Source organism: Apostichopus japonicus, chromosome 4 (assembly GCF_037975245.1).
Source record: "Apostichopus japonicus isolate 1M-3 chromosome 4, ASM3797524v1, whole genome shotgun sequence".
NCBI lineage: Eukaryota > Metazoa > Echinodermata > Holothuroidea > Aspidochirotida > Stichopodidae > Apostichopus > Apostichopus japonicus.
In genome coordinates, this window is record NC_092564.1 from 9,295,655 (window position 1) to 9,309,309 (window position 13,655).

Consider the following 13,655-nt stretch of genomic DNA (forward strand, 5'->3'; position numbering starts at 1 on the left):
ATGCACAGTTGGCTTTCAAGTACAGCATTTCAAACTATTATAAATCAACAGGTTTATATCTTTATTATTGTTAGTATTTCAACATGTACAGTTGGCCTTCAAGTACAGCATTTCAAACTAATATAAATCAACAGGTTTATATCTGTATTATTGTTTATTGCAACATGCACAGTTAGCCTTCAAGTACAGCATTTCAAACTAATATAAATCAACAGGTTTATATCTTTATTATCCTTATTTTTTCAACATGCACAGTTGGCCTTCAAGTACAATATTTCGTGTCTCAAAGCTCCGCCTTTCACCTATACGATCAAATATAGAGTTCAATTACGTTCGTTGCTGTCGTTTTTTTTTTTGGCCTGTAAGGCTTATTTTGTCTACATAACGAGTAGCAATCATGTCCATTTGTGTAAATCTCTTTAAACCACTCACTGACATCACAAAGCCGTCTTTATTACGGTAATATGCTCTGTTCGATTTAGAGGGGAGGGGTGGTGGGGGAGGAGACCATTTGCCTTAGGCTGTAGCTAGGCTATACTTTCCTCATGGAAGATTCCAGCTTATATCAACTAAAACCCATTATTAGTGTTCTTCATCCAGGACTTTATTTGATACGGGAAGCAACAGAGTAGATTCAGTATAAAGTCAATTCAAAATTAGCGTTGTTTGGACTATTGACTGGTTCGGTAGGTTGCATTCTTTATAATATATAGATAAATATTTCACGAAATTTCAGATATATCAATTATACATTATCAATTATATATAAATAAATATCAATTATATATCAACAGACAGAGAGAGAGAGGGGGGGGGGGTGGTAGACAAAGAGAGAATGAAAAGAGAGAAGATTGGTGGTAGAACATAAGTGATATCTTGAGGCTTTATTTAAATTGAAGCAGTTCTCATCTCATTAAAATGACTCATTTTGATCAATATACATGCAAAAATAAATATGACTGTTTAAACTATACTACAGTTAATTGCTGTAGGCTAAATGTATCATGAAAAAATACTCACAAAGCTTGTGTTCAATATATTAATTTTAATTTTCTTATAGAATATACCACAACCTATTATTATTAATATTAAAAGGAGTGAGGTTTGAGACTGAATCAAAATCAGATTTGATTTGGTAGTCACGTATAGCCTTATTTGATGAGTATTGCTAACATTTCGATGATCAATTATTTCTATTAGTTCTCTTAGAAATCATACACGTCGCGTATGTGTGTGTAGTTTGTGTGTACTATTTTTGTAATGCAAAAGACATAGCATGGCCTAGTAAAATTACAAGCATAATCAAGTGCCCTTATTCACTAATACGATACCGTGCACGGATACATAAATATTAATTCTTGATCAACACAGTAAATATACATAAATAATCCATGATTTGGAATTAACACATGCACATTTCCCGTGTCCAATGAAGTCGTGCGAAATAATGAGTTTGTTTATGCAACTAATTAATTGGTCGAAAAATGAAATATCATCAATGCTGGTATCATTTTGCAGCATTCTAAAATTGCCAATAACTATTTCCCAACTGACACAGGCAATTTCCTTTTGGAGTTTGGCGATCTTTCCAGTGAATCAGCCGGTATAAACTGAACAATCATATTATTCATTGTGACACCCGATACTCATAGCTAGTACAGTAACTACTGTTCAAATTCCACAACCGTGCATCAGTAACTACTGCGCTGTGTTCGCAACACGGTAACATGTGTTACAGGTGGCACAGTAATTACTGCAAAGCTGTTACACGTTGAACGACGCATCTGACAGGTGAAAATTTGCAGTAATTTTAAAAATTTAAATTTTTAGTTTTTTTTATTTATTTTTATTTTAAATTTTAAAATTAACTTTTAAATTTTAAAATTTTAACTTTGCATTAAGAAAAAACTTGCAGTAACTACTGTGCCACCTGTTACACATGTTACCGTGTTACGAACACAGCGCAGTAGTTACTGATGCACGGTTGTGGAACATGAACAGTAGTTACTGTACTAGCTATGAGTATTAAATCCAGCTTCTAGCATTTTCTTAAAGTTATGTCGATGACTTTCAAAAGATAGATACAACACAAAATATTTACGTCATTAGTAGAATACGTGGAGGCAGTGTTGCTAATGGTCTGGAGAACATACAGTGAACAAGAGTATTCACAAAATCTCACATTATGTAGACCAACGTAACTCATTGCAAGGAATATGGTATATTTTGAGTAACATTTCGTTACATTAACATCATGAGATGAATATTTTAGCCAATCCCATTACTTTCAAGTCTTATCTTGAGCACTGTGAAAAACGTTTCATTTCTCAGAGTTAGTACAGCATATTGTGATGTATATTTACCTTTTGTGAGTGCTGTGGGAAGTGGATGTTGTTATGTCATTCGCGAAACAGTCCCTTTCACTTTATAGGCGAATATTTTATAACTGCACTGAATTTTGGCTGATTTCGACTTGCCCGGCTCTTGCCAGTCGTTTTATATGTAAAGCCAGTATTAATTGAAAAAAGCTGCCACTTCATTTTTTTCTGATTCTTTTATGATGAAACATATGTTGGAAAATTTCGATTCAAATTCAAAGTCCTGTCTTAGAAAGTTCATCCTGTGAGCAACTCCGATCCCTTACAAGAGTAGGATTGAAGAGCTTTGTAAGACGGCCAATGTCATCTGCTTGAAAGGAACACCTTCGATCCAGTCTTGAGAATCTTGGTTTGCTATCTGTAATAGACTCAAATGAACATCCGATACTTGGAATCGGTACATCTGGATTTGTTTTCAAAGCTGGTAAGAATCCTGGCCTCTTTTGTGCCAATTCATCATTAAGAAGATGAGGCGCCGATCCTCTTCTGCAGCGAACTTTGTTTTGTTGAACGCCTGCGTGTTGAGCGATGGACGGTGCAATTCCTTCAGTAAAATGGCTAGCTTTCATATCATTAATCGATGACTCAGAATCCCAACTCTCGTCACCTGTTCCTGCCTCGTCTTCTTCTGCAAGCTTTTGGTCTTGCAAGTAGTCGGGACAACTCCTTGCAGGTGATGATGCTTTACAATCTTCGAGGAGGTATCCTGGTACTCTGATAGCGTGGACGGTTTGACTCTTCCTTAGAGGAGGTGGCATCCCAGGCAAAGAGCGTCGCCTCCTTTCTTTTATCGTTTTAGGTGAACTGACCGGTGGTCTGGGTTCTGGGGAATTAGTCAACGACCGATTCCGCGACGAAGAAACCATCGAATGACATGATGAACACAGAGAGGACATGCTACCCTCATGTGACCAGCGACCTTGATTCGTATCTGCATAAAAGCTGTCTGAACTTTGCCTCCGGCGAAGGATTCTCTTCCTCCTAGGTGAAACACTCTTCGTTGGATCAGTAATTCGCAAAACAACTTCATTCGAGTCATCGACTTCGTCCTCTTCCGGAAGAGCAGCCCTAAAGGAACTCACGTTAATATTACCGATGCTCTCACGACGATTTAGTGTGTATAGAGGGGCAGGTAGACACGTGATGGGTACATTCATTGAGGAATGTAAAAGGTCTCCGGGTTTCGCATTAACTTCGTCTCCAGATACATTTATACACACATCTTTAGCAACATCCTGTTTCGCATTAGATTGTTCCTCTGTTAACTGTTGTGGTAAGTGATAAGAAATTTCTCTTGGTTCTACACATTTGTAAACAGGTGGGGTCTTGACAAGAGGTGGTGGGACATCCAAATACTGGCGAGTCTCTCGTTTGTCGTTATTGTTTTCTTTGGTAGTTATGATGATCACTTCTTTCCCCTTGGCTTTGCAGGCATTAACAAGAAGTGTAAGAACATCACTATTACCCGAATTAACGGCATGGACTAAAGCAGATGAACCCGACCGATCCACTGCGCGTGGATCAGCTTCGGACAGTAGCAAAGTTTCCACAACATCAGAGCTACCCTTTTCAGAACAGGCATAAATCAGTGCCGTCTTACCGTGTTTGTCAGTGTCGTTGATGTTTGCTCCATTTTCCAACAACAACTTTATCAGTCTCAGTTGTAAATCGTTATCTTTCTCATTTGGTTTTAACATACAAGCAACCATCAATGCACTCCTACCGTCGCCATCTTTGGTATTAATTTCGGCTCCACCTTCGACAAGAAGTTTGGTTAACTTAAATCTCCCTTTTGACACAGCTTTGATGAGAGCTGTACTGTCAGCTCCGAGTACCGCTTCTAGTTTTCGAGTGCTCATGTCCTTCTTATAGTCACCTGTACTATACGTGTCAATTAACATCTTGATCTTGAGTCTAATCGAGCAAACCTTAAGAGTAATTGCGCATCAAACACATAGACAATCACAGTAACTTTAAACGCTCTTTAAGTATACTAAAAAAGAAAACGTTTAGCGTATTAACAGTAAAAATTTTAGTCTAGATTATTATAGAGTTTGATCATGATATTAACGCACACAGTTTACCTTTGGTTATTGTATCTAGTCTAACACAAGTAATTCGCCTCCGATCCTATATAGATCATTCACTACAAGAGAAAATCGAAAACAAATCCACTCGGTGAATAAAAGGATAACCAACGACACAAATTTCAGCATTATAGTCTATATCGCTCCCAAATGACAGCACCACGATAGTGTTTTTGCAAAATGACACTTTAACGGAACTTGCGAAGTATAATTCTTGTCCACATTCTCTCAAGTCCTCTATCTCTTTATTGGGGGGTTAGATTTCGTTTAGCCTTTGCGCCAAAGTTTTTCCTTCCATATCCAAAAATTATGCAAATCAAAACTAAATTGTACTTCCTTATATTGAACGAATTCAAATAACCACGTAAAATCTCACGGTCTGTAAATAAAACCGCTGTGCGGAAAGATCACATTTATCCTTTAAAAGGTGAGAATCAGAATTCTTCAGACCTCGCGATAACGATTAGATGAATGACTAAATGCCAACTCGCCTCGTCATTTTGTCACATAAACTACGGAGATTACAAACCACGCATGCGTCGGGTTGCCTATAGGGATTTTCTTCTGACGATCTTGTGATCGCGTCAATCGACTAATTCACGAGGACGAACTTCATTCAAATGGTCATGAATCACACAGCAAATTATGTTGAAGTTATTGCTTGTCAAGCAAGAAAGGTAATGACTCTGTCCATGATGTAGCATTTATAGGCAATATTACATTTATCAAATTCATTTCAAAGCAGGGTATGGAAGACACGAATCCATCGAACTGTCGATAAGGTTTTTTTTTTGCTGAACAAAAAGATGTCACTTTGAACATAAAAATGGTACGGGCACGTTGTAACTGTGCATTGCAAAATATAATCAAGGTTCCTATACATAATCATTGTAACGATAATATGTAAATGTCATAAATCAAGGAAATAACAACTTCAGGGGTGACCAAAAGCGAAAAGTTACAGTCAACGACTGACTATATTTGGGATGATATGAAAAACCATCAGTTAAGAATATCTGCAAAATGAAGGGAAAATAATAAATAAATAAACAATGCCATACTAGAATACAGAAGACACTTAGCCTATTAAGATGAATAATAATCTACATGTGTCCTGAATAATTTATTCATAAAGATATAATATGAGATGGCCTGATATTTCGTTCCTATAACAGGGTCTCCTTTTGACTGACTTGAAAACAGTATGTGAACAATTTGTTCTGTCTCTTTGATTTTCAATGATTAAATTGCAAAAAAAAGTTGTTAAATGGATTTTCCGCTGGGGGGGGGGGGGGCAATGTGTGTTATATTGCCACATGTAGGGAAAACATAAAGTATTCCCCTCTGCTAATTGAAAAATCCCACCTAAGCAAAACGTTTTGACTGTAGATAGAGGTTTGTATGACGCGGTTAGTTTTGTTTACCAAATCAACTATTCTTAATGCAGGAATTACACCTCAATGGACCGCGTGACCATATCAATATGCTAAATTTGGGATTTGAGAAGATTTACTTTCATTCTATGACGGATTGTTATAGAGATATCTTTGAAATATGGTAAAATATGGTTTGTTAATTAGCTAGCAGTTATTCAATAATTCAAGTCTTAATACGCAAACACCGATTCATGCTATCTTTAGTTCATTAAAATACAAAAGACATCTTCAAACCAAAATGGAAAGGATTCCATAGTTCCATGTTCCGTTGACATATTGCAAATTGCATGTCGTTGCGAGAATGCATGCTACATTAAAAAATGTTTTTCACTTGAAGTAGTGATCAAAGGCGATCCCTTTAAGTCGCAGAACCAAAAATCACGACCCGAATCCTAACTATTAAAAAGCTTCAGCGTTCATTGACATGTGGCCAAAAAATGAAAATACTATATTATAGATTTTAACACTGTACTTGTTAAAAAGTAGAGGGTTGCAAACATGGAATAGAGTTCATTTTAAATTTTCTAAATTATTGTCTACAAATTAATTTGACAAATATATATAAATATAAATATAATATAAAAATATATATAATATAAAAATAATTTGACATATATATATATATTATTATTATATATTATATATTATTATTATTATTATTATTTACGATCCCTTCGAACTGCTGAGGTCTTTCAATTGAATTGACTGGACTGGTCAGAAGTAACGCAAAGTTCAATGTGCAGCTGGCCTCCACTGCAGAGGAGCCGACGGCATGAACAAATAAAACCTTAAAAGAACATTCCAGAGAACTAGTAGCCTATATTTTAGTCGTCAATATCCCGTACACCATATTAGCTGCAGAAACATGTCTATCGATCATTCGCTGCTTCTTGGACTATGCATATCACTGGTACATTCTACATAAAGTAATCTTTTATGGGTATACCATGTCTACAAGGAAACTCTTTAAACACAAGCAACGATATTTTTTTATAACGCGGGGCTTTCAGGTAAAGCCTTCAATATCTTATTGCCATTTTTATAATAAACAAACAATAAGTACTACGTACATAATTGTGACATACACAAACCACTTGGAGGCAATTATTGCCATAAGATAAGCTGGAAGGTCTTCATTCATCACTTTTGTTCGCCATTCATCATTATGACGGGAGTAACGTAACCGTCTGCTTGTTTGTTTGCTTGCTTGTTTTCTTTTGGTCTGGACATTTTATCCAATTCTTCCTAAAATGTATTCATAATTCATCCGTTCTCAGATCTGAGAACAGAGGGCGCTTAACGTTTTTTGTGTGTCTGTCTCGAGCAATATTTTCAAGTCATGATGATGGTGACTACGAAAACTTGAGGAATTTTCCTGTTTGGCTTGCGCAAAGGAATTGTCAGAATTGTGGTGAATGTGTAATTATTTTCTCATTTTAATTGTCCTATTTGTGTACTTTGTAATCTTATTTAGGTTTGGTATCATTGTCCGAGATTTATGAATCAAACCAGAACGCTGCCCTGGCTATACATGTTTCAATATATTAGGCATGAAACTTTAAACAAGCTAACGACCCTCATTGATTAAAACACTATAGAACAGAACTGTCCTGGCCAGCTAGCCAAGAGAGTGTTTGTTTTTTTTTTGTGGTTGAGATTATGAGATTATTTTAGATTACGGTTACCTGTAGTTTGTGCTCACGTTTGTTATACTCAATAGTGTTTGGCAGACAGTTTGATTACACTGTTACTGATGTTCTACGAACCAGGAACTTTTTAATAAGCGTGAAACTTTCTATTGTGCTCGTTGCGCGTAGGGTCACCTTCTCTATTACCGAAACAGACTACAAATACCTCATTGGTCCGTGAAAAGGAGAAAGTATTGAGGGCGCCATATGAATATATGTACCAGAGCCGTATATACGGCTCTGATATGTACATCTTCCGAATTGAAAAGCATGTAACCAGCTCTAACAACTGTCTGTTTTCTAAATGATGGCGCCAGACATAAACAAATATGAACTTTTTGAGCATTCAAGAAGAATAACGCCCAAAGGGGCAAAATATGGAGAATAGTTATGTATAAAATCTTCAGTCAATTTAAGTTTTATTTAGATGTTGTGTTTCTGTATTCCTTTTGACTTGAGGTGCTGAAAACATTATAAATCACGTGGTATGTGAAGTTTTAGTCCAGTTCCTTCTAACGTCAGACATTTATGCAAGTTAAAAAAAAATCCTTTCTTTTTCTTCTCAGAGTTTACATGACTGCTTACTTGTATCATTGCATTATCTCAGAGGAGGTAAATGGAGGGGGGGGGGGGTGTACTTTCATAAAAACGAAGAAACGGCTAACCACTAAAACGTTTAGATCTTACATGCTTTTACTTAAACACTTTGTTCAAACAAAGTTTACAGTTAGTCGGCTATTCATAGTTTTAAAAGACAAAATGGAGAAACCAATTTTATGATTTTTTATGCCAGTGTTTCATGTTCCATCGATGCTATTCTCAGTCACAATATGTGATCAGATTTGTTACACGGTGTGGAAAGCTTCGTGAAATTAGCTACGGATATGTCGTTTAGGTATAGAGATTACATCTGGATACACTTCCGCGTCAACTTCAACAACAGGCACACGTACGTGGGAATTGGCAGGCTATTCACGCACGCCACTTAACAGTTGTCAAGGTGACTGCTGCCTTCACTGTATTTAATGTGGTAATATCTCATATTCTCTCACGAAAGAGATATGGTGGCCTTATGGAAATGACCTTCCACAGATTGAAGACCCACAACCTTACTGAAACTGACGATTTTATTACTATAATTATTACTAAACTCCAACAAGCATACAGGAACAGTGTGGTTACGATTTCGTAACCACGTCTCTAGTTTTGTTTCTTTTACGGCGAAAAATGCCATAATACTGTTAACCTAATAAAATAATACTAATAACCACAAAGCATTCAAAAAAAAAGTAAGTAACAATTGTTTCATTGAACGAATACATTTCTAACAATAACTAAACCTGATTCCACATAGTCTAATCACTATTTTCATGAAAAAGAAAGAAAGATTGTCCATGAACATCGTTTTAAAATTCATGTATAACTCTGATTAACTTTGGAAACATACACAAAAAAAAAGGTTATTAAATCGATAACATATGGTGAAGCATTTTTTTTTACATGATTGTACATCTGTTACAGTAGTGAAATAAAATTGATTTATTAAACGTACAAAGCTGTTAAAAAGGGGCAAAAAGTATAAACATACAGTAGAGTAAATGATATAAAACTGTGAATGATCTTGTATAGCTCCACCGAGATGAAGTTTAAGTAAATAAGCTTTTCAGCTCCTCCCACACATGTAAATGTCGCTGCTTGGCGTCGTAAACTATTGCTTTCCAGGCCGATGTTACATTTAAACAGAGAAGACACATGATTCCTTCTTTTGTTGCTCGGTCTGTTTCTGGAGTGAATATTAAAACTTGAAAGATGAATTCGAAACTTTCGAAATTCGTATATTTTGTAAATTGGTACTAAATTTCAGCATTCAGACATTTAGTTGACGCAAAGGGCATAAAGGAACCAAACTTTCATTTCACGTAGATTAAGCATTGCCAAATGTAGACCGATATTGTGCTCATTTTTCATCGTAGGCCATTCGCGGTCGGATTTGGACCGCGGGCTGCCTTTCTGAACTCTCGTCTAGGCTAACAGGCGCGTATCAAGGGGTATGGGTGGGAATACAAAATCAAAGTAGCTTTTGACACAACCTTTCCTTTAGAAATATTTATAGGCTTAATTTGTAATCTAAACATGTCTCGTAATGCACAATTTGAGCTAATAACTTGGATTTTTAAATCTTACTGAAGAAGGAGCTCTCTAGTGCGCTCCTACAGGGAATGTCGGCTTAAACGACCACAGGACCACATTCCTGCTTTTACCCTAGATCCACACTCGGCAACGTGTTAATGTTTAAAATGAAAACAGAAATACAACTAAGGTATGCTTTCTCAAGTCTTTTAGCATATGATGTAGATAAATAAAAAGCATATACAAAGCCAAGATTAATTCAATCTATGTGAAATCAACATAGACATACATGATGATGGGCTAGAATCAAAGATAATTATACCATAGCAAGTAGTGTCGTAAAACACCTGGCTATTCGCGAAGAACATGCGCTTTACCTATGGCGTTTAAATCGATCAAGGCCTTCAATCATGCGTAGGTCCATAGGAAGAGAGTTCCAAAGTTTCGGGCCACTAAATGCGAAATCTCTAGTAGTACCAAATCTGTAGTGCACCCGCAGCACAGCAGCAAGAAGGAAACAACCTCACGCCCACAACGACCGTAAATAACACTGGCAGCAGCACTCTGTAAAGAGGCTGAAGTTTTGGAATGACATCTAAGTTAATAATATTAAAGAGGGTTGCACATATCAATAATGTTCATCACTATAGATATTAAGAGATTTTTCGCAAATTCACTGGGCAGAAAGTTGAGATATAAGCTGTGCACTGAAGGGAAGATTTTGGTCAATAGTAATACCAAGGTATGTGTAGGCGTTAGAAAGACTAATTGAGTTGCCACGAGGAACATTAACGCCATGAATTTCGACCTGCCTCAGAATAGATGAATGACCAAGTAACATAACTTCAGTTTTTTTCAGGATTATGCTTCAGGGAAAGAAACGAGACATCCAATTCTGAACAGTAATTAAAACAATTTTAAAACATCACAGGTCAAAGCTGTGAATTGCTGTTGGCAATCAAAATGCTAAAAAAGCATATCCAGCAACTTTCAACCTCTCAGAACGAAGAACAGAATAAAAGGATCTCAAATCAATCTGCTCCCAAGTTCTTTTGCTACCTTTTATACAATTGGTCATTCTATTCACAATTATCATACTAGATTAGCTGGTCATTTACGTGCTTCTTTTTGTCGTAATTCAAAGAGCCATGCAAAGCCTCCGATATCCTTCTATTTCTTTGTGGAACAATCTTCCGATCAACTTGAAATCTTATACTTCCGTGGCTTCGTCCAGGCTACAGCTGCAAAATTACGATGAAAGCCTTTATTGATTGTATCCGTTGTAAGGGGTGGAAGTTGGTGGTGGTGGTGGTGGGGGGGTCGTTTTATAGGTCTTATTTGTTAAGGTTATCTATTTGGGGGGGGGGTGGTAGTTCTTTTAAAGGTGTTAAGGTTATCTATTTTATTTGATGGGAGTACTCTATTCGATTAAGCCCAAAAGGGTTTCTTAGTTTACTTCCTTTCACATGTTTTACTTATTTGCAGTTATATTGTCTTGTTCACCTTGTTCACTATTCTAATCCCTATTTACTTTTTATTGCTGGTTGTTCTATTCATCCCTAAGTTAAAAATATTCACTAAAAAAATTGCTGGTTGTTCTAAGTTTAAAAGTTTCTAAGTTTCTTCCTAGTTTAAAAATCACTCATGCTTATCACTATTGTCGTCCTTGGATGTATATTAGCCCTTGTTTTTAATTGATCTTGTACTTTTGCCTGACGATGGAGCGGTGACCACTCCGAAATATAGCAGTATGTCGTTGTTAAAAATATTCGCTTGTTTATCTTTTATATTATCAGTATGGACCACTACTATTTATATATATATAGTAGTGGTCCATACTGATAATATAAAAGATAAACAAGCGAATATTTTTAACAACGACATATATATATATATATATATATATATATATATATATATATATATATATATATATATATATATATATATACGATTTTGAGGCATGAACTTTGTTTTAATATGAACTAAAGACCACATTGTCTTGTCATAATAATAATATGCACGAGGGTAGAATATTTTAGATAGATAGGATATAGACATTAAACCTCAGAAGAATGAATATTTCCTTTGAAATGGAAGGTAAAATAAGACGCCGCTATAACTAACCTTTTCCAACCAACAGTTTTGATAACAATTTTCAGCTCCAGTCGGTTTCAACAGAACTATACATGTACACAATTTACATTATAGGAATAACTTAGAGGGAAAGTTCCATTCAATAAACATAATGTGCTGGTGATACCTATATAAGAATTTTGATAAAAGTTACAAAACAGTTTAATAATATTAAGCAAATTATCTCCCATTATGAACAAAATATACACGGGGCTGTTACAGGCAGAAAGAGGTGGAGAGAGATACCTTCTTGTCAAGGTTGATCAGAAAACTGACTTAATTGTTTTCTAAAATATTTATTTACGATAATTCATTCATTTCATGCAGGAACGTGTGAAATTAACTTTTGAATTGGCTGTTGATTTACTATTGATAATAAATATAATGTTCTGTTGCATTTTTATGTTTTTTTTTGTCATACTTTTCTAGACAGAAAACAAGACAACAGTTATAATTATCTGTTTGACTTCACAACTTTTTGTGAATTGATTTTTTTGTTGTTGAAACAGATGAAACGAAGGTCGTTAGAGCAGCTGGTTAAGTTTTGGGATAATCTCTTTCTCTACGTCTCACTTTCGCTTGTCATTGAACACGCATCAACATAAAACACGTCATGACATAAAAATATTAAGTTTACGTTTGATGACGAACAATATTTTGATCGTATACCTCATAGCAGTTTTGAAACTGCAGCTTTATTATATGACGAACAGAAATCATTTTAAACAAAATATATCTTGAAATCTTTAACTCAAAAGTTGCAGTTGAGTACGAACACGTGTGTTTTGGTTATGATTATGAGAACAAAATGAAATGGTATTTTTGTCAAATATTATATTTACCTTTGCAGAATTAACAAAAGCGTTCCAAGTTATGATATTTTCAAGCATAAGCTTTCATCTTTCTTGAGTGTTGAAATGTATATACGTTCCAATAACAAAAAGCACAAAGAAATCAAACTGCTAAGAGATTCTTTGCATTATTGATGAAGGAAATGTCCTTTTTGGTGTCATGAAACGAACTTTTCTTTCTTTCTTTTAATACAATGTGTTGTGCAGAAAAGATGAATGCATATAAAAAATGGATTTCATTTTTATTTTAAACAAGCTTGCCCAGTCGTGTACGAAAACTATTCACATCGTCACTGAATCTCTATGCATGGCTCGATAATAAGTACAATAACCTGCCCAAAGAACGAAGAAAGGCTGACAAATATGGCGCAGAACCTCAGTGAAAAGTGACAGACTTATTTCGTCCAAAAAACGAAAAGAAATGACTCTTGCTACCTTGAATAAAAATAATTTGCACCATACTAGGAAAGCCGAGGATTGTGTTAATGATTCCAAGAGATTATTAAATCATTTTAATACCGTCATTGACAATAATATTGCCCTCCTATGAGAGTGAGCGTATCCTGGCTGATATGTCTACATAATATATTTCCTCCAGTAAAATTAAAAATGTACGCAATAACATCCCTATCAATATGGCACCGATTTCTGAATTCAGTTAGCCATTTACTGGTACGCCACCCTGTACTTAAACTTCTGAAACTCTCTAAATCCCGAGTAAGTCTGAGTAAGAATTAAATGTTTCCATAGTGACGATTTACGTACCAATCCCTTGGCTGATATTCTACTTTGATATTCTTCTTCCATGCGTTTTCACTCTCGTTAATGTATCTTTATCAAGTGGGTCGATTGAAGGACGGTGTGGAATTAGCTGAAGTATAACACCTTTACGTAAGAAACCTGGTTCGGACCCGGAAATTCTTAAATAGTATCGCCCTGATTCCAGTCT

General features: G+C 35.6%; 1 protein-coding gene across 1 annotated transcript; it reads right to left on the reverse strand.

Moving 5' to 3' along the window:
* Positions 1–883: 883 nt before the first annotated feature.
* Positions 884–4,917, reverse strand: LOC139966007 (uncharacterized). The gene has a single exon (XM_071968647.1). The coding sequence runs from the start codon at positions 4,277–4,279 to the stop codon at positions 2,594–2,596; it is 1,686 nt and encodes a 561-aa protein (XP_071824748.1). The 5' UTR covers positions 4,280–4,917; the 3' UTR covers positions 884–2,593.
* Between the last annotated feature and the right edge of the window lie 8,738 nt (positions 4,918–13,655).

Excerpts from the sequence above, each read along its gene's own strand:
- LOC139966007 (XM_071968647.1), bottom strand. The coding sequence starts at position 4,279 with ATGTTAATTGACACGTATAGTACAGGTGACTATAAGAAGGACATGAGC.